Genomic DNA, 21,330 nt, shown 5'->3' with positions numbered 1-21,330 from the left:
TCCCCTCTAGAAGCGCTCCAGCGATCCGGGGAGCGACCCTTTGCGCCCTCGCCCTCCGACGCCATTGCCACGAGGAGAAGAATCGGGGAACCCCCTGCCCGCTATAAAAAGGTAAAATTACCTGCTTGCCGCTCCGAGCTGTAACGAACTGGTGTCCCAGTGAGTAGCTGCAATGAACGTTTAAAGAAACGTCGAATTAAACGCCTTTAAAAAAAAATATATATATATTTTTAAACGTCTTTAAACGGAGCCAGCGGGAGGGGGGAGAAAAGGAGGGACCTGGCACCACCAGGTTTGCACTTGCTCAAAAGAGCCCTCAACCCCAGGCCTCAACAAAACCTAAGGATTAGGCTTGGAGGCCTAGCCAGAGCTGCTGCTGTGTGTGACCACCACCTGCTGAGATAGAGAACATACTGGGGAGTTTCCGGCAGCACATGACCACATATAGGGAGGCAAAAGTTTGCTCTCTATCTCCACCTGCTGGTAGATGGACACAACCCACCAGTCTATGGATTGATCAGCTTGATGATATGGAAGTGTGGTTTATCAAGTATAAAGCTGTATGACAGGAAGGAAGGGGGGGGGGAAGAAAGAGAGTGCCCACAGAGCCTGGCAGTAACAGAAAAATAAGGAAGCAAGACTTACTACGCAGTTTTAAACGTGAAGCAGGAAATGGCAACGTACAGATAAGAAGCTGGCAAAGAATTGTATGATTTAAACTATAAAGCTTTCACAAAGACACATCAGGACAGTTTCTAACAGGGATGGGGAGAAATCAATATTGGCCAGAAACAGAATCAGAGAGCATGAAAGGTAGAGGTTAAGTACCTCTCAGAGGTTTAAGTACAGCACAGAGGAAATGAGCCCGGATCTCTATGAGGGACAGCAATCAATTGGAAGATAAAACAACAGAATTTTAGTCAAGAGCTATAAGTAACCCCCACTTTGACAAAAATTCTGGTAGCGTGTTTAAATCGAACGCTAGGTCACCAATGTTGAGAATTGAGGGGTCCCGAGCCCCCCAAGAAGGCTGGAGTGACCTTAAATCTGACTCCATCTCTAAATAGCACTAGTACTGGGGTAATCAAGGAGTTTGTGAAGTTCTAAAAGGAATTGCCACTGAGAGAGACGTTAGATCTAAGGGACCCGCATTAGTCCGCCTCTCAGCACTGGCAAGGAATAGATACCAGCCTTATGACAAACTGGATTTAGGTTACAAGTTATACAATGCAGCGAATGATAGCCTGATACAGCAGAAGCATTTATACTTACAGCCTTTCATCATTAAGTGAAGCCCACAAATCATCATTTGGAATGAGGAGTTTATTTGCCAAGGTATAAGTCAAATCAGTGATTGACAACAGGCACGTACAATCAATTAATTATAGGAATATAATAAGCTGCAAACAGGTGTTAATTATTTGCTAATCTTTTATAATTTCTTTTACCAATTAGAGGTTTTACAAGGGAAAGCAATTAGGTAATTTGTCAATTCTGCTGGACACATTGGTTTCCCTTGGAGAGAGAGTGCCAACCCTTTTCTCTCTAGCTTAAACCAGGAAAAACCCTGATTTTTATAGGTGCCCTCAGGATATGGGTAATATGACAGTAGATATACCTGATTGGATCTATGCTAATGTCATGGTTGTCACTGATTGGCTCATGCTAATGAGTAGCTTCTATCTTGCTACGCCTTTCCTTTCTCACACCAGCTGACCACAATCCTGCTCACAGGAAAGTCTCCCTCCTCTCTTGGACAGCTAGTTCCCTATTTTCTCTGCACCTGGCATGACTCACTCATTGCTCAACTTGTTTTTCTAACTTACATTAGAGAAAATTCCACTTTGTATCAGATACGGGCTTCCATTTTGTGCTGAAATCCTCCATTTTGTTTCCATATCTATTTACCTAACTTTTAGGCCTCAATCCGGGCTACAAACTAGGCCATACTTTTCCAGTAAGCTCCCAGTTATGTCAGCCATCAGATTTCTGACTCAGCCAAGGTCTGTAATGGCCTGAGCTCTATGACTGGGCCCTCCACCATTCCAGTGGGGGGGGTCTCTGGCTGTACCATAATTATACACTAGCTAGCTCGCCCACCCAATTGCGCTTCAGCTTTAATTGTTCCGCATGCGAAAGGTGAGTCTCTTGTAAGAACATGACATCTACCTTCATTTTGGAGCAATATGGTAACATTTTAGTATGCTTAGTAGGGGAATGAATGCCATCTACATTTAAAGAGCCATATCTCAAATTACTCATAGATCATATTCCGGGCGTGCATGCTGCTCAAACTGTTAGAAAAAGGATCAGCATAAGGAGCAACTTCCCCGCTTCGCCGCACCCCATCTTCCTTGCCCCGTGCATAGAGAACACAACCAGAAAAACCCCAAAAGAATCCCCAGGTGTCTAGGAATCCCACCCTATCCCTATTCCTTGCTCTACCCCCATCCCCCCTACCCCATCTACCCCCAATTCAAACACACATCCAAGGATTACAAACCACACAATAACAACATCCACCCCCCTCCTTCTATTCTTCCATTCCGCCAAGGGCCAAGCAAATACATTAGTGGGATCCTGGGCCTCTTCTTCCCCCAGCAGAACCGAGATACACACCTGTTTAAAGCATGCAAGTCTCTTGTCCTCACTTTAAGAGGTAGCAATTGCAGCATGTATAGCCATTTCGGAAATTCTACCATTTTAAACAAATGAATACGTCCATGTAATCCAAGAGGCAGAGTATGCCAGCCCTGCAAAATACCGGAAGTAGAGTCCAATAAATGGGAGACATTGAGATCATATAATTTCGTGGACCGCATAGAAAACCTTATCCCCAGAAAATGGAAGAAATGGGGAGCCCACCTCAGAGGAAACGGTCCTCTCCAAGTCCTCCGAACCTGCTCAGATGATGCAAGCGCTAGAGACTTGTGGAGGTTAAGACGGAAGCCAGAGTAATCTCTGTATTCCTGAAATAGTTCCAACAAAGCCTCCAGCGAGTGTTGCAGATCAGTCAGATGAACTAAGAGATCATTGGCAAAGGTTGAGATTTTAAAAGGTATGGGAATGAAACTATACACCTTGGATTTCTGGGTGGGTGATCTCCCAAACAAGAGGATCTAACGTCAGGACAAAAAGTAGGGGGAAAAAAGGACAACCCTGTCGTGTACCTCTAAAAACTGGAAACTGATTGGACGAATGACCATTAACCCAGAGTCTTGCCTGTGGATTTGAGTAAAGGGCCCCCACTGCATCAAAAAAGAACACCTGGATAGCATACATCTGAACAGTTTTAAACAAAAAAGACCAATATACTCAATCGAAGGCTTTCTCTGCATCAAAACTTACCAAAATGGAAGTCAGTTTGCTAGAAACTGTGACTTCCAAAGACGCTAAGATCTTGCAAAGATTCTTATTTATTGTATTGTCTCTCACACGTGGTCTGATCATAATCCTCTTTTGTTACAGCTCCGTCCCCCGGTGGTATCTAGGGTTTCACCAGACTGGCGTTTAGATGATTCATTATTGTCAACTTGAAGGTCAGATTAAAGAGTATATTCAATTAAATGATAATGGGGAAGTCTCGCCAAGCATTTTATGAGATGGCCTTAATGCTGTTGTGCGTGGTCACTTTATTGCGCTGACAGCCCATGTACAGAGTAAACTTTATCGTATGGAAGCTTCTACTGCGAAAACGCTTGGCAGGGGTGGAGAGACTATTATGTCAGCGGGCTTCTCAACCTTCTTCACAGTTGTTAGATCAAGCGCACAAACTCCGTCAGAATAAATCTGCTGATTATCTATATTCTATTCTTAAGATTTATTGATCTCACAGATCTTTATGGTCTGATGAAACATTGCTTCTTTCCATTCCTTCTTAAGAACAGTATATTACGAAGATACCAGGAACAATACTTTTTCAATTGCAGGACCCAGAGAGTTGAATCGACTACCATCTTGCCTAAGACTGACAGCTGATACACCTTATTTTAAGAGACTATTGAAAAGTCATTTGTTTTCTCTGGCTATGGACTTTCTTAAACTTCATATGTTGATTATTGTAGTATTTTTGCTGTTTCTTATAGGAATGGGTTAGTTTAATTTTCCATTTTTTTATTGTTTGGTAGTCTTGCTTATTTTCAGTATTTTATATTGTTTATGTCCAGCATGGAGAGGGGAGGGCAGGGGAGGGAGGCGACATGCTGGTCATGGAGGGGAGGGCAGAGAGAATTGCTGGACATGGAGGGGAGAGCAGGGGAGAGAGGAGAATCGCGACTTCAGGTAAAAGATTTTGGAGCGCGAGAGCAAGAACAGAAGGAAGCGAGCTGGACCTCAGGAAAAAGGTGCCGGTACAAAAAAAGCACTGTATGTATCCCTCATTGATAAGTCTCTGACTCTAAAGTTTAGCAATTTCATTAAAGCAAAATGTATTTTCACATATCACAAACTCTTCCTATCCAAGCAGAATGTTTTATATTTATTTATTTGTATCCCACATTTTCCCACCTCTTTGCAGGCTCAATGTAGCATAGTAAATTACAGCAGATAAAGACCTGTATAGTACCATCCAGTCTGCCCAACAAGATAAACTCATTTTACATGGTATGTGATACTTTATATCTATACCTGAGTTTGATTTGTCCTTGCCATTCTCAGTGCACAGACTGTAGAAGTCTGCCCAGCACTCTTCTTATGCTAAGTTCTGATACTAACGATGAAGTCCCTTAAGATATACACTCAAGCCCATCCATATCTATTCAGTCACAATCAGGGCAGAGACCGTAGACGTCTGCCCAGCAATGTTCATATACTAAAGGTTTTGAAGATTCTGGTGGCTTACAATACATCATGAATGGTGGAGATATATAAGAAATAAACATTTAGTAATTACACACAAAACATTTAGTAATTACACACAAAAAAAGCAATCAGATTTTCACTTACCAGCTCTAAGCTAAACTTCCTCTTTGAACCTACTGTTTGAACCATCAGCCAATAAAATGGCTGTAGCTATCTCAGGTTACCTGATAATTATGCACACATCATTGCAGTCATGCCCTCCTCTCAGTGTACATGCTCAGAAAAAAACAAACAAACTTTGAACCACTTACAGATTTTAACAAACAATTACACTATTTATTTTTTATTTCTCCCCAGTCTCACTTGCACACCTCCCTCCAAACCTGTTCTCTTTAATTTGAATGTTGTTCAAGCTCACCCTGAATGAGGAGTTCTTCCCACACCAAAGACATATATAGCACTGGTTGTACTCTTTGAAGCAACTTTAGCAGAGTGTGTCTGCCTCAGCACTGCTAGGCTGCCTTCACTTCCTGACAAGGAGAGGGAAGGGCAGGGGAGAGAAGAGAATCACAACTTCAGGTAAAAGATTTTGCAAGTGAGTGGACCTGGGCGGCGCCCTCCAGAGGTCGGCGCCCCCCTGCGGTGCTTACCGTGTTGGCACGGCCCTGCTTTACAACAAAACAACAACAAAAAAAAACAATTGGCAATGGAATCCCAGAATAGCCCTGTCTTCAATCCTGCCTTAAACTTTTTATAACAAAACTCCAAACTCAATTACATCGGTACAGTGGCGTTCCTTGCCTGGATGGCACCCGGGGTGGAGCGCCGATGCACCCCCCCCCCCCCGGGTGCAGCGCCCCCCCCCCCCCCCCACTACATTACACCTTCCCCCCCATCCGGCGAAATGACACCCCCCCCGCGGCGCGCACCTGCTCCGAGTTTGCTAAACTTCTTTGCTCATTCGCTACAGCTCCCTCTACCCCGGAACAGGAAGTACCCTGTTCCGGGGCAGAGGGAGATGAAGCGAACGAGCAAAGAAGTTTAGCGAACTCGGAGCAGGCGCGCACTGCGGCACCCCCCAGCGGTGTGCACCCAGGGCAGACCGCCCCCCCCCCCCTTGGTACGCCACTGCATCGGTAGACAATTCCAAGAAGTTGGAGCTACCATATTAAAGGTTGAATAATGGGATTCATCTAACCACATTTTCTTATGAGAAGGAATTGTTAATAAATGATTCCCTGCTGAATGAAGTAAATGATTTGAATTATAAGGAAACAGCAGAGAATTAAGATTGGAGTTTAAAGGAGGAATTGTCGGTTAGTGTTAGGCAAAAATAAAAATATAAAAAGCAAATTTTAACAACTAATCTCCATAGTCTTTTCCACTTAGTTTTAAAAGCTTTGTACCACAGCATTAACAGATAGAATCTAACAGCCACTGCAGGATCTAATTTAGTATTAAGGGCGAATAAAAGAGAGAGAGAGGGGGAAAAGCAAGCAGGACCTAGTTTACTATTAAGGGGGGAATAAAAAGTGAGAAACAGAGAGAAAAGTGAGCATCATTAACTAGTTGCCATAGTGTACAAACCCGTTTCCCATAGTTTTAAACTGAACTTTTCTCTAGAAATAGGCATTTTCCCCATAGTTTTAAACTGAAACCTTATCTAGAGGTAGAAACTAAACAGCCCAAAAATCCTTTGTTCTAAAAGGCAGTTATTTTCTGTTCCTTGGCTGCTGGAGAGTTAGCTCATCCAGGGACCTCAATTAAGTGATAATTAAGGTGTGGGGAAGTAGAATATTTGCATAGGTTGCTGAATCAGCTTCAAAGAGCCTGTTTAAAAGAGGCCCCTTAGATTCAAAACTATATAAAGAGGAAAGGTCCCACTGAACTTTTTTCTGAGAAGTTCTGAGAGAAGAGGACATTTCTCTGGTAAGTGAACGCTACTTTGTTTGTGCTTTGGGAACTTAAAGATTGGGGTTTAAAGGAAGAATTGTAGGTTAGTGTCAGGCAAAAATACAAATATAAAAAGCAAATTTTAACAACTAATCTCCATAGTCTTTTCCACTTAGTTTTAAAAGCTTTGTACCACAGCATTAATAGATAGAATCTAACAGCCACTGCAGGATCTAATTTAGTATTCCCACCCCTAGGACAACTCTTCATTTATAGTCAGTTATTGTAATCAGAGTAACAAGCAAGGAGTGCTCTTACAGAGTTTTAAATACATTTCATTACCATCTAAGATGGAAACACTAAATAAATCATAAAATATACTATATAAACTAAAAGACACTTTTATATTAGGCTAACATCCTTAATACTGTAGCAAGTTTTAAATTATTGAAAAACTCAAAAACACTAAGATGGAGTCAGCAGTCCAGCAGCGAGAGGGGTGCTATCCAGTCTTTTGCAATGGGTGTCACATGTATGGTTATTTATCAGTTTGTGAGATGTCATATGTGTGTGCCCGATGCAAACAGCTCCTAGCTCTCAGGGAACGTGTCCGTTCTCTTGAGGCTAGAGTAGCAGACTTGGTGGAGCTGAAGGAGACACAGAGGTACGTAAAGGAGACCTACAGGGATGTTGTAGAGAAGTCCCACCTCCAGTCTGGTAGCCCTTGTGCTACCCTGGAGGAGGGAGGTCTCCTAGAAGGAGAGCATCACCCTGGTGAAGTAGGAAGTACTCCTGTAGCCAGGACCTGCCCACCAGGGGATATACTATCCTCTCGCACCGAGGATATGTCTCCAAGTGCTGCCCGGGAGGGAAAGGTTAGGACAGCTGTTGTAGTTGGTGATTCGATCATTAGGCATATAGATAGCTGGGTGGCTAGTGGACGTGAGGATCGCCTGGTGACTTGCCTGCCTGTTGCGAAGGTGGCGGACCTCACGTGTCACCTAGATAGGATTCTAGATAGTGCTGGGGAAGAGTCGGCTGTCTTGGTACATGTGGGTATCAATGACATAGGAAAATGCGGGAGAGAGGTTCTGGAAGCCAAATTTAGGCTCTTAGGTAGAAAGTTCAAATCCAGATCCTCTAGGGAAGCATTTTCTGAAATGCTACCTGTTCCACGCGCAGGGCCCAAGAGACAGGCAGAGCTCCCGAATCTCAATGCGTGGATGAGACAATGGTGCAGGGAGGAAGGTTTTAGATTTGTTAGGAACTGGGCAACATTCTAGGGAAAAGGAAGCCTATTCCGAAAGGATGGGCTCCACCTTAACCAGGGTGGGACCAGGCTGCTGGCGTCGGCATTTAAAAAGGAGATAGAGCAGCTTTTAAACTAGAAATGGGGGGAAGGCCGACAGTCGCTCAAAAGTGCATGGTTCGGGATAAGGTATCTTACAAAGATACCTCACAAACAGGGAAGATAAGGTATCTGGATAGTGAGGTTGCACAACAGACCGTGGTAGGCCAGGTGCCCTTAAATACAACTAAAGATCACTACTACTACTACTTAACATTTCTAAAGCGCTACTAGGGTTACGCAGCGCTGTACAATTTAACATAGAGGGACAGTCCCTGCTCAAGGAGCTTACAATCTAAAAGACAAGTGAACAGTCAATCCGAAAGGGGCAGACAAATTGGATTACTGAACGGTAAGAGTTAGGTGCCGAACGCAGCATTGAAGAGGTGGGCTTTAAGCAAAGACTTGAAGATGGGCAGGGAGGGGGCTTGGCATAAGGGCTCAGGAAGGTTGTTCCAAGCATGGGGTGAGGCGAGGCAGAATCAGCGGAGCCTGGAGTTGGCAGTGGTGGAGAAGGGTACTGAGAGGAGGGATTTGTCCTGTGAACGGAGGTTTTGGGTGGGAACTTAAGGGGAGATGAGGGTAGAAAGGTAGTGAGGGGCAGCAGACTGAGTGCATTTGTAGATAAGAAGGAGAAGCTTGAATTGAATGCGGTATCTGATTGGAAGCCAGTGAAGTGACCTGAGGAGAGGGGTGATATAAGTATATCGGTTCTGGCGGAATATAAGACATGCAGCAGAGTTCTGAACAGATTGAAGGGGGGGATAGATGGCTAAGTGGGAGGCCGGTGAGGAATAAGTTCCAGTAGTCAAGGCGAGAGGTAATGAGAGCGTGGACGAGAGTTCGGGTGGTGTGTTCATAGAGGAAAGGGTGTATTTTGCTGATGTTAAAGAGTAAGAAGCGACAGGTCTTGGCTATCTGCTGGATATGCGCAGAGAAGGAGAGGGAGGAGTCATAGATGACTCCGAGGTTGCGGGCAGATGAGACGGGGAGGATGAGGGTGTTATCAACTGAGATAGAAAGTGGAGGAAGAGGAGAAGTGGGTTTTGGTGGAAAGACGATGAGCTCGGTTTCAGGTGGCGGTTGGACATCCAGGCAGCAATGTCAGCTAGGCAGGCTGATACCTTTGCCTGGGTCTCAGCGGTGATTTCTGGTGTGGAGAGATACAGCTGGGTGTCAGACAAAAGATGGCTAATCAGTAGTGTCCAGTACTAAGCATCAGGCAAATAGGAACAACAAACATACTCTGAAATATCTATATGTAAATGCTAGGAGTCTAAGAAATAAGATGGGAGAGTTGGACTATATTGCACTAAATGAAAAATTGGATATAACAGGCATTACTGAGACTTGGTGGAAGGAGGATAACCAGTGGGACATTGTCATACCGGGGTACAAAGTATATCGTAGTGATAGGGTGGACCGGACTGGTGGAGGGGGAGCATTGTATATTAACGAGAGCCTTGACTCAGATAGATTACAAATTCAGCAGGACACAAACCACACGTTTGAATCATTGTGGGTTGAAATTCCATATATAAAAGGGAAAAGGACAGTGATAGGAGTGTACTACCGTCCACCTCGCCAGGATGAGCAGGTAGACGCAGAAATGATAAAAGAAATCAGAGACGCAAACAAAATGGGCAATTTGATGATAATGGGTGACTTCAATTATCCAAATATAGACTGGGTAAATGTAACATCGGGACACGCTACAGAGGTACAATTCCTTGATGAAATCAAGGACAGCTTTATGGAGCAACTGGTGCAGGAGCCGACGAGAGAAGGAAAAATTCTAGACTTGGTCCTTAGTGGAGCGCATGATCTGGTGAGGGACATTATGGTACTGGGGTCGCTTGATAACAGTGATCATAATACGATCAGTTTTAATATCAACCTTGAAGTAACTATACACAGGAAGTCAAATACGTTAGCGTTTAACTTTAAAAAAGGAGACTATGATAAAATGAGAAGAACGGTGGAAAAAAAACTTAGGGGGACAACTGAGAGGGTAAAAACTGTACAACAGGCATGGACGCTGTTCAAAAATACCATCCTGGAGGCCCAGGCCAAACATATTCCACTAATTAGAAAAGAAAGACAGAACTCCAAAAGACAGCCGGCCTGGTTGAAAAGTGAGGTGAAGGAAGCTATTAGGGCTAAAAGAAATGCCTTCAGAAAATGGAAGGAGGAACCGTCTGAAAATAACAAGAAGCAGCATAAGGAGTGTCAAAGCAAATGCAAGGCGCAGATTAAGAAGGCCAAGAGAGATTACGAAAAAAAGATAGCATTAGAGGCAAAAAAACATAGTAAAAAATTTTTTCGGTATCTTAAAAGCAGGAAGCCGGCAAAAGGATCGGTTGGGCCTCTGGATGACCGAGGGGTAAACGGGGCAATCAAGGAATACAAAGACGTAGCGGAGAGATTGAATGAATTCTTTGCTTCGGTCTTCACCGAGGAAGATTTGGGTGGGATACCAGTATCGGAAATTATATTTCAAGCGGACGAGTAGGAGAAACTTACTGACTTCACGGTAAACCTGGAGGACGTAATAGGGCAGTTCAGCAAACTGAAGAGTAGCAAATCTCCTGGACCGGATGGTATTCATCCTAGAGTATTGATAGAACTGAAAAATGAGCTTGCGGAGCTACTGCTAGTGATATGCAATTTATCCTTAAAATCGAGCGTGGTACCGGAAGATTGGAGGATGGCCAATGTAACGCCCATTTTTTAAAAAGGTTCCAGGGGAGATCCGGGAAATTATAGACTGGTGAGTCTGACGTCGGTGCCGGGGAAAATGGTAGAGGCTATTATGAAAAACAAAATTACAGAGCACATCCGAGGACATGGATTACTGAGACCGAGTCAGCAAGGCTTTAGTGTGGGGAAATCTTGCCTGACCAATTTACTTCAATTCTTTGAAGGAGTAAACAAACATGTGGACAAAGGGAAGCCAGTTCATATTGTATATCTGGATTTTCAAGAGGCGTTTCACAAGGTACCTCATGAAAGGCTACAGAGGAAATTGGAGGGTCATGGGATAGGAGGAAAAGTCCTATTGTGGATTAAAAACTGGTTGAAGGATAGGAAACAGAGAGTGGGGTTAAATGGGCAGTATTCACAATGGAGAAGGGTAGTTAGTGGGGTTCCTCAGGGGTCTGTGCTAGGACCGCTGCTTTTTAATATATTTATAAATGATTTAGAGATGGGAGTAACTAGCGAGGTAATTAAATTTGATGATGACTCAAAGTTATTCAAAGTCGTTAACTCGCGACAGGATTGTGAAAAATTACAGAAGGACCTTACGAGACTGGGCGGCTAGATGACAGGTGACGTTTAATGTGAGCAAGTGCAAGGTGATGCATGTGGGAAAAAAGAACCCGAATTATAGCTATGTCATGCAAGGTTCCACGTTAGGAGTTACGGACCAGGAAAGGGATCTAGGTGTTGTCGTCGATAATACACTGAAACCTTCTGCTCAGTGTGCTGCTGCGGCTCAGAAAGCAAATAGAATGTTGGATATTATTAGGAAAGGTATGGAAAACAGGTGTGAGGATGTTATAATGCCATTGCATCGCTCCATGGTGTGACCGCACCTTGAGTATTGTGTTCAGTTCTGGTCGCCGCATTTCAAGAAAGATATAGTGGAATTGGAAAAGGTGCAGCGAAGGGCGACTAAAATGATAGCGGGGATGGGACGACTTCCCTATGAAGAAAGACTAAGGAGGCTAGGGCTTTTCAGCTTGGAGAAGAGACTGCTGAGGGGAGACATGATAGAGGTATTTAAAATAATGAGTGGAGTGGAACAGGTGGATGTGAAGCGTATGTTCATGCTTTGCAGAAATACTAGGACTAGGGGGCATGCGATGAAACTACAGTGTAGTAAATTTAAAACAAATCGGAGAAAATGTTTCTTCACCCAACGCGTAATTAAACTCTGGAATTCGTTGCCGGAGAACGTGGTGATGGCAGTTAGCTAGGCAGAGTTTAAAAAGGGGTTAGACGGTTTCCTAAAGGACAAGTCCATAAACCGCTACTAAATGGACTTGGGAAAAATCCACAATTCCAGGGATAACATGTATAGAATGTTTGTACGTTTCGGTGGCTGGATTGAGACGGAGGGTGCTTGCTCCAGGTCGCCCGTTCCAGCTTGTTCCAGTCCACATCTGCCTGCCTGCTCGGATCCATCTGCTCCATCTGCCTGCCTGCTCGGATCCATCTGTTCCCTCTGCCTGCCTGCTCAGATTCATTTGCTCCCTCTGCCTGCCTGCTCGGATCCATTTGCTCCCTCTGCCTGCCTGCTCGGATCCATCTGCTCAATCTGCCTGCCTGCTCCGCTCCGATCCATTTGCTCCATCTGCCTGCCTGCTCGGATCCATTTGCTCCATCTGCCTGCCTGCTCCGATCCATCTGCCTGCCTGCTCCAATCCATCTGCTCCATCTGCCTGCTCCGGCTCGCTCCGTCGGACCCAGCTTCTTCCTGCTTGTTCCAGCCACCTGCCCCAGCTGTTCCAGCCCACCTAATCCAGCTTGCTCCAGTCCGCCTGATCCTGCTTCTCCCTGCTCATTCCAGCTTCTCCAGCCTGTCTAATCCAACCCGCCTGACCCAGCTCCCCCTGCTCGTCCCAGTCCATCTGCTCCAGCCTCCGTCGCATCCAGCTCTTCCTGCTCGTCCCAGCCCATCTGCTCCAGCCTCCGTCGGATCCAGCTCTTCCTGCTCGTCCCAGCCCATCTTCTCCAGCCTCCGTCGGATCCAGCTCTTCCTGCTTGCTCCATCTGCCTGCCTGCTCTGATCCATCTGCCTGCTCCAGTTCGCTTCGTCAGATCCAGCTTCTTCCTGCTTGCTCCAGCCACCTGCTCCAGCTGTTCCAGCCCAACTAATCCAGCTTGCTCCAGTCAGCCTGATCCAGCTCTCCAGCCATCTGCTCCTACTGTTCCAGCCCGCCTAATCCTGCTTGCTCCTGCCAGCCTGATCCAGCTTCTCCAGCTTCCCCTGCTCGTTCCAGTCCATCTGCACCAGCTTGTTCCAGCCCGCCTGATCCAGCTTCCAGTCCATCCGCACCAGCTTGCTCCACCCCACCTGATCCAGCTTCTCCTGCCCGTTCCAGTCCATCTTCACCAGCTTGTTCCAGCCCACCTGATCAGCTTCCCCCTGCCTGCCCCAGCTGTTCCAGCCCGCTTGATCAAACTTATCCCAGCCTGCCTGATCAAGCTTGTTCCAGCTTGTCCAACTTGCCTGCTCACTCACTCCCTACCTCTCTCACTACCTATGGCCCCCATTCACATTCTATTCCTCGCCCTATCCCTCCCTAATCTCTTCCCCCCTCCCTCCGCGCTATACCACACGAACTCACTACCCATCCTCCCCCCATCCTGCTCACTACTACAATACCCTACCTACCCCTATCCTCCATCACCTCACCATCCCTACTGTCCTCCTCCTCTTTCCTAGCTCTCAACCTCCAACACCTCCTTCCTGCCATCAACCCTTCCCCATTCCTCCTCAGCACATCCCGCCTTCGGCGCCTTCGTCGCCCTACCTCCCCCACCCTTCTCCACTCTCTCTTGCTCCTTCTCCTGCTATCCGCGGGAGACATCAATCCCAACCCAGGTCCTCCACACATGTCCTCGTCCTCGTCTCATCTATGCAAACGTTCCCGCGATTTCTCCAATCTCATCTCCATTCCCCTCCTCCCCCCTTCCTCCCTCCCCTTCTCGTGTGCCCTGTGGAATGTCCACTCAATCTGCAACAAACTTACCTTCACCCATGATCTCTTCATCTCTCATTCCCTCCATCTGCTCGCCCTAAACGAAACCTGGCTCACCCCTGACGACTCTGCCTCAGTCGCAGCCCTCTGCCACGGAGGATACCTTTTCTCCCATTCGCCCCGCACAGCTAGCCGCGGTGGCGGCGTTGGCCTACTACTTTCGCCCTCCTGCAGTTTTCAACCCCTCCTCCTACCACAGTCTCACTGCTTCTCATCCTTTGAAGTCCATTCCATCCGTCTATTCTACCCGCTACCACTCCGAGTTGCAGTCATCTACCGCCCCCCTGATAAGTCCCTCCCTTCCTTCCTTACTGACTTCGATGCCTAGCTCTCCGTTTTTCTTGAGCCCTCATCCCCATCCCTCATTCTTGGTGACTTCAACATACACACTGATAACCCATCCGACTCGTACGCTTCTCAATTCCTCACCCTCACCTCCTCCTTCAACCTCCAACTGAGCTCCACCACCCCTACTCACAAATCTGGTCACTGTCTTGATCTCGTTCTGTCTACCTGCTCGCCCTCTAATCTTTGCGTCTCTGCTCTCCCCATTTCTGACCATCACCTGATCACATTTACACTTCATCACCCTCCCCCTCAGTCCTGCCCAACACTAACCACTACCTCCAGGAACCTCCAGGCTGTTGACCCCCCCACCTTATCCGCTACTATCTCTGATCTCCTCCCGTCTATCACGTCCTCCGAGTCTGTTGACAAGGCTGTTTCCAATTACAATGCCACTCTCTCCTCCGCCCTAGACACCCTAGCACCGTCTGTTTCCCGTCCCACAAGGCGCACTAATCCCCAGCCCTGGCTTAACCCTTGCACCCGTTACCTTCGCTCCTGCTCCCGATCGGCTGAACGCCTATGGAGGAAATCTCGCACCCATACTGACTTCATTCACTACAAATTCATGCTATCCTCCTTCCAGTCCTTCCTATTCCTCGCCAAACAGGACTACTACACTCATTTGACTAATTCCCTCAGCTCTAACCCTCGTCATCTCTTCGCCACCCTCAACTCCCTCCTCAAAGTGCCCTCCGCTCCCACACCCCCCCCCCCTCACTCTCTCCTCCATCACTAGCGGATTACTTCCGCGACAAGGTCCAGAAGATCAACCTCGAATTCACCACTAAACCTTCTCCTCCTCTCCATCCTATCACCCACTCCCTCAACCAATCAACCCAGGCCTCCTTCTCCTCTTTTCCTGATATCACCGAAGAGGAAACCGCCCATCTTCTCTCCTCCTCGAAATGCACCACCTGTTCCTCAGACCCCATTCCCACCAACTTACTTATCACCATCTCTCCTACTATCACCCCCCCCCCAATCTGTCATATCCTCAACCTCTCTCTCTCCACCGCTACTGTCCCTGACACCTTCAAGCATGCTGTTGTCACACCTCTCCTCAAAAAACCTTCACTTGACCCCACCTGTCCCTCCAACTACCGCCCCATCTCCCTCCTACCCTTCCTCTCCAAAATACTTGAACGCGCCGTTCACAGCCGTTGCACTGATTTTCTCGCCTCTCATACCATCCTCGATCCGCTTCAATCTGGCTTTCGCCCACTTCACTCGACAGAAACGGCACTATCCAAAGTCTGTAATGACCTGTTCCTCGCCAAATCCAAAGGTCATTACTCCATCCTCATTCTCCTTGACCTATCCGCCGCTTTTGACACTGTCAATCACAACTTACTTCTTGACACACTGTCCTCTTTTGGATTCCAGGGCTCTGTCCTCTCCTGGTTCTCCTCCTATCTCTCCCATCGTACCTTCAGAGTACATTCTCATGGTTCTTCCTCCACCCCTATACCGCTCTCTGTCGGAGTCCCTCAGGGTTCTGTCCTTGGACCCCTTCTTTTCTCTATCTACACCTCTTCCTTGGGCTCCCTGATCTCGTCTCATGGCTTCCAGTATCATCTTTATGCTGACAACACCCAGCTTTATCTCTCCACACCTGACTTCACTGCAGAAACCCAGGCCAAAATATCGGCCTGCTTATCCGACATTGCTGCCTGGATGTCCAACCTCCACCTGAAACTGAACATGGCCAAGACCGAACTTCTTGTCTTCCCACCCAAACCCACTTCTCCTCTACCTCCACTCTCTATTTCGGTTGATAACACCCTCATCGTCCCTGTCTCATCTGCCCGCAACCTCGGTGTCATCTTCGACTCCTCCCTCTCCTTCTCGGCGCATATCCAGCAGATAGCCAAGACCTGTCGCTTCTTCCTCTACAACATTAGCAAAATCCGCCCTTTCCTCTCTGAGCACACCACCCGTACTCTCATCCACTCTCTCGTTACCTCTCGCATTGACTACTGCAACCTACTCCTCACTGGTCTCCCACTTAGCCACCTATCCCCCCTTCAGTCCATTCAGAACTCTGCTGCACGTCTTATATTCCGCCAGAACCGATACACTCATATCACCCCTCTCCTCAAGTCATTTTATTGGCTTCCGATCAGGTACCGCATTCAATTCAAGTTTCTGCTACTAACCTACAAATGTACTCGATCTGCAGCCCCTCCCTACCTCTCAACCCTCATCTCCCCTTACGTTCCTACCCGTAACCTCCGCTCTCAAGACAAATCCCTCCTTTCAGTACCCTTCTCCACCACCTCCAACTCCAGGCTCCGCCCTTTCTGCCTCGCCTCACCCCACGCGTGGAACAAACTCCCCGAGCCCATACGCCAGGCCCCCTCCCTGCCCATCTTCAAATCTCTGCTTAAAGCCCACCTCTTCAATGTCGCTTTCGGTAACTAACCTCTACACCTCTACCCAGGAAAGCTAGACTGCCCCAACTTGACATTTCGTTCTTTAGATTGTAAGCTCCTTTGAGCAGGGACCGTCCTTCTTGGTTTATTTTGTACAGCGCTGCATAACCCTAGTAGCGCTCTAGAAATGTTAAGTAGTAGTAGTAGTAGCAAGCTTGCCAGGTGCCCTTGGCCTGGATTGGCCGCTGTCGTGGACAGGATGCTGGGCTCGATGAACCCTTGGTCTTTTCCCAGTGTGGCATTACTTATGTACTTATATATTGGTATTTCTGAATGCAGTGTTTGAAATGTCAGTACTAGAATTTTAAAACCTAATCCTGGCAATTACTAGCAATCAATGCACTCTATACAGTAAAGAAGTAATATGATCATAGCATTGTACATTAGAAAGAAGTAAGGCTGCCGTATTCTGGATCAGTTGTAATTGTTTCAATTGAAATTGAGGGCAATCTACAAATCAAGAAGTGCATTTATCAATCCGATCAATTACCAGTTACTAGGGAATATGTGACTATATTAATTGCTTTTAAAGCCAAAAATGGTTTCAAAGAACTATTTTCTGTAAATAATAAAAATGCACGTTGAAAACAGCAAGTTGAAATCCCAGATTACACCTAAAGATTATGGAGTAAATATTCAACCAGTGATGGTGAATGTTTTGCTGACCCCTACCGGCATTATTCCCAGGATATTCAATGATGGGCTATATCCAGGCTTGAGCACTGAGTATCCAGTTAAGGCGGAGCCAGTTAACATATGTCCAGTTAAGTCAATATTCAGAACTTAATCGGCCTTAGACTACCACAAAGATAGGACTGTTTTATGCAGTTACCTTGGCGAGTTAAGTGCTCAATATCAGCACTTACCTGGCCAAGTGCTAACTCCTTTCTCGAAAAGCCCTCAAAACAGCCGGTTTTGGTGAGTGACGTCACGGAGGCGAATGGCTGCCTAGGCTTATAGCTCCCACACTTCCCTACCTTAACGCATCATTATTAGCGCTATTTGAGGCTTATTTTCAGCAAATAGCCCATTAGGAGACGTTCCAGACAATCTGCTGCCTAACATGAGCAAGCCATCAGCGTCGCAGCAGCGGGGAAGCGAGCGTGCACCAAAGCGACAGAACGCGAGGAACCTTTCGTGCCATGCTTCTCCCACGATGTCGGACTCAGATTCGGCGGCTTCACATGTGGCATCGCACCAGTCCGCCTCAAAGAAGAGCTCGTCAGCTGATTTGGCTAAGAGTTTGGAGTCAGTCCGTGAAGAAATAAAAGCAACGCGAGTGGAAATACTGGAGCATGTTGATGCTATCAGTTTGGATCTGAGAGAGCTGGCGGGCAGAGTGGAAACCCTGGAGGAGCGGATGGATGATCAGGATGAGCAGCATGGTGTGCTGAGCTCGCATATCTCACAGATGCAGGAGCAATCAGAGGATTTTAAATATAAACTTGATGACCTCGAGAACAGAGGCAGAAGACACAATTTGCGGTTCCGCGGACTTCCTGAAAGCGGAGGCATGGAAGATATTCCTATGCTGGTGCGGAACCTGTGTGAAAAAATCTTGGGGGAGGCCTGGGATCCTACTGCAGTGGCTATGGATAGAGCACATAGAGTGCAGGGTCAGCGAGTGGAAAACAGACCCAGAGACATTCTGATTCGTTTTTCCTCCTATGCGTTTAAAGAAATGCTGTGGCATAAGGCTCGTAAGCTCCCAGACCTGGAATACAATGAAGCACGGGTCTCTGTGTTCCAAGATCTTTCTGTGTTTACACTAACGCAGAGGCATGCCATGAGACCGGTGATCGAGGTTTTGAATAAAGAAAAAATTGCTTATAGATGGGCTTTTCCATTTCCCATCTGTTTTGAACTCAAGGGGCAACGGCGTCGGAAGCGGAAAGTGGCCGATGCATGGAAGTGCTTGTACGAGGCTGGCCTGACCACGTCAGAGATGTTGCCTACAGAGCTGGCTTCAACGACCAAGGCACGCCTGCAGAAGTGGAAGAGAGTTCCACAGAAATTGAAGACACCGAGAGCTCAGACCTGAAGGCCCAACGAGGACTCTGGTGTTAAGATCACAACTGTATCTATTTCAGTGATAAGTGCTGGCTTGGTGGATGAGTCGGAGGGATTGAGTGAAGTTTAACGTTCTGTGAGGGGATAAGGTTGGAGACGGAGTGTTCATTTGCTTTAAAATAAGGGGTGGGGACGTGTTTGAAGTGTGGGGGAGGGACTGGGTGGTGTGTTCGCTTCTTGAATTGCTTTCTTCCAACTTCCCATGCAATGGTGGAAGGTATTGTTTGGTGGGTGGATGTGGAGGGGGGTTGTACTCGGGGAGGGAGAGGGTTGGAGATAGAGGGGGGAGTTAGGGAAGTGTATGCACCTTTCTTTAATAATCTGGTTAGATTAGAGACGGTTCAATGGTGGGTTATAAGTTTTTCATTTACAATATAAAGGGACTAAACTCTCCTTATAAAAGACACGGACTATTGCGTGAATTATGTTTGGTGCAACCACAGGTGGTTTTTGTCAAGAAACTCACTTCTTAAAAAAGCATGAGAGGTTATTTGTCCTCTAAACAATACCCGCAGGTGGTCTGTGCTTCGGACGTAACAAGGACTAAAAAAAGAGGGGTGGCTATCATGTTTCATAAAGATGTTCAGGTGCAGATTGTACATACAAAAAGGGACAGAGAGGGACGATTCCATTTTCTGCACGTTACGTTGGAGGGGTGGCTATCATGTTTCATAAAGATGTTCAGGTGCAGATTGTACATACAAGAAGGGACAGGGAGGGAAGATTCCTTTTTCTGCATGTTACGTTGGAGCATGAGGAGTACACATTGGTTAATGTATATGCGCCAAATGAGAGGCAAGAACACTTTTTCTTGCAACTTCAAAGGGAGCTTCAGGCCTTTGCCAGAGGTAAGGTGCTGGTGCGGGAGATTTTAATGCCACTATGTAGCCAAGGCTCGATAAGTCAGCTCCTCCTGCTCCGAAGGACTGTAGAATATCTCAGGCTTTGAACAATTTTGTAGAAGGGATGGGCCTATATGATGTGTGGAGAATGGGACACCCTAGGGGGAGGGACTACACTTTTTATTCCCAGGTGCATCTCACATCCGGAAACAGTGGCTAGTTTTATCCCAGTCCTGAAAGAATATTTCGATATCAATCTGGACTCGGGACCGACACTGGGTATGGTGTGGGATGCATTTAAGGCAGTCTCAACAGGGCACTTTATCAAATGTGCTAGTCAGAAGGCCTGAGTTTACAGGGTACGTTTGGCTCAATGTATGGAAAGATTGGGTGTCTTGGAAGATAGATATAGGGCCTCTGGCTCTGTAGCTGACTTTCATAAGCTACAAGTGGTGAGATTGGAAATTGCGGGGTTGCATGAGGAGAGTTTGAAATTAGTGAATGAGAGAATGAAACAGGTTCACTATGCTTGTACTAATAAGCCCGGAAGACTGTTGGTTACTAAATTAAGACGGATGAGAGCAGATCGACACATCTTGAGAGTAAGGGACGCCAAGGGAGACATGATGCATAAGTCGGTTCAGATTAGGGAACGATTTGCCCAATATTATGAGAATCTATATAAAGAGGATGATACTGTACAGACTAGGGGAATAGATGAGTATTTGGCGGACAGGGGATTGCCAGTTCTTTCTGAATTGCAAAAAAGGGAGCTTGATGAGCCGGTGCGGGTGGAGGAGGTTATTGGGGTTGTCAGAGCTTTGCCTACGGGGAAGGTGCCAGGGTTAGATGGCTTCACAAATGAGTTTTTTAAGGCATATGTGGTGGAGCTGGCACCTTACCTGACAATGATAATTAATTCTGTGAGGGAAGGGGCACCTCTTCCTAAGACTATGATGGAGGCATGGGTGGCGGTAATACCAAAGCCAGGCAAGGATAAAACTGAGTGTGCCTCGTACCGACCCGTATCGATTCTCAAAACGGATGTCAAAATCTTGGCAAAGGTGTTGGCAAAACATTTGGAAAGTGTACTTCCTAGCTTAATCCACCCAGATCAAGTGGGATTCATAGCTAAGAGACAGGCCATGGATAATATACGCCGAACGGTGGACCTCTTGTATGCCACTCAGTTTAAAGCCAGGCCCACGGTGTTACTCGGATTAGATGCTGAAAAAGCGTCTGACCGGGTACACTGGGGATATATGGACAAGGTTCTGCATAGAGTGGGGATTGGACAGCTTTTTAGAGCCTGGATTCAGGCCTTGTATTCCTCACTGCAAGCCTGTGTGAGAGTAAACGGTAGGAACTTGGAGGCATTTGTGTTAGGACAGGGAACTCGGCAGGGCTGCCCGTTGTCCCCTTTACTGTTTGCTCTGGCGATGGAACCCTTGGCGGCAGCTATTAGAGAGAACGATGACATTGCTGGAGTACGGGTAGGGGCGCGGGAAAGCAAATGCTACATACCTCTAGAAGGTATTCTCTGAGGACAGCAGGCTGATTGTTCTCACTGATGGGTGATGTCCACGGCAGCCACTCCAATCGGAACACTTTCCTAGCAAAGGCCTTTGCTAGTCCTCGCGCGCCTATGCGCACCGCGCATGCGCGGCCGTCTTCCCGCCCGAACCGGCTCGTGTTCGTCAGTCCCATATGTACCAAAACAAAGGCAAGGGAAGACACAACTCCAAAGGGGAGGCGGGCGGGTTTGTGAGAACAATCAGCCTGCTGTCCTCGGAGAATACCTTCTACAGGTATGTAGCATTCGCTTTCTC

General features: G+C 46.8%; 1 protein-coding gene across 3 annotated transcripts in view; it reads right to left on the bottom strand.

Annotated features, from left to right (window-relative positions):
* Nucleotides 1–21,330, bottom strand: part of PARL (presenilin associated rhomboid like) — a 598,848-nt gene that overhangs the window by 141,495 nt on the left and 436,023 nt on the right. Inside the window, exon 9 of one of the 3 annotated variants that reach the window (XM_030217138.1) lies at nt 5,247–5,330. The exons of the other annotated variants lie outside the window; for them this stretch is intronic. Coding sequence (XP_030072998.1) covers nt 5,313–5,330 — 18 coding nt within the window. The 3' untranslated portion in view covers nt 5,247–5,312. Of the gene's footprint in view, nt 1–5,246; nt 5,331–21,330 lie in introns of those variants that run through there. 3 annotated transcript variants of the gene reach the window in all.

The sequence above is a fragment of the Microcaecilia unicolor genome, chromosome 10, assembly GCF_901765095.1.
Source record: "Microcaecilia unicolor chromosome 10, aMicUni1.1, whole genome shotgun sequence".
Classification (NCBI taxonomy): domain Eukaryota; kingdom Metazoa; phylum Chordata; class Amphibia; order Gymnophiona; family Siphonopidae; genus Microcaecilia; species Microcaecilia unicolor.
This window is presented reverse-complemented; position numbering and strand designations above follow the sequence as displayed.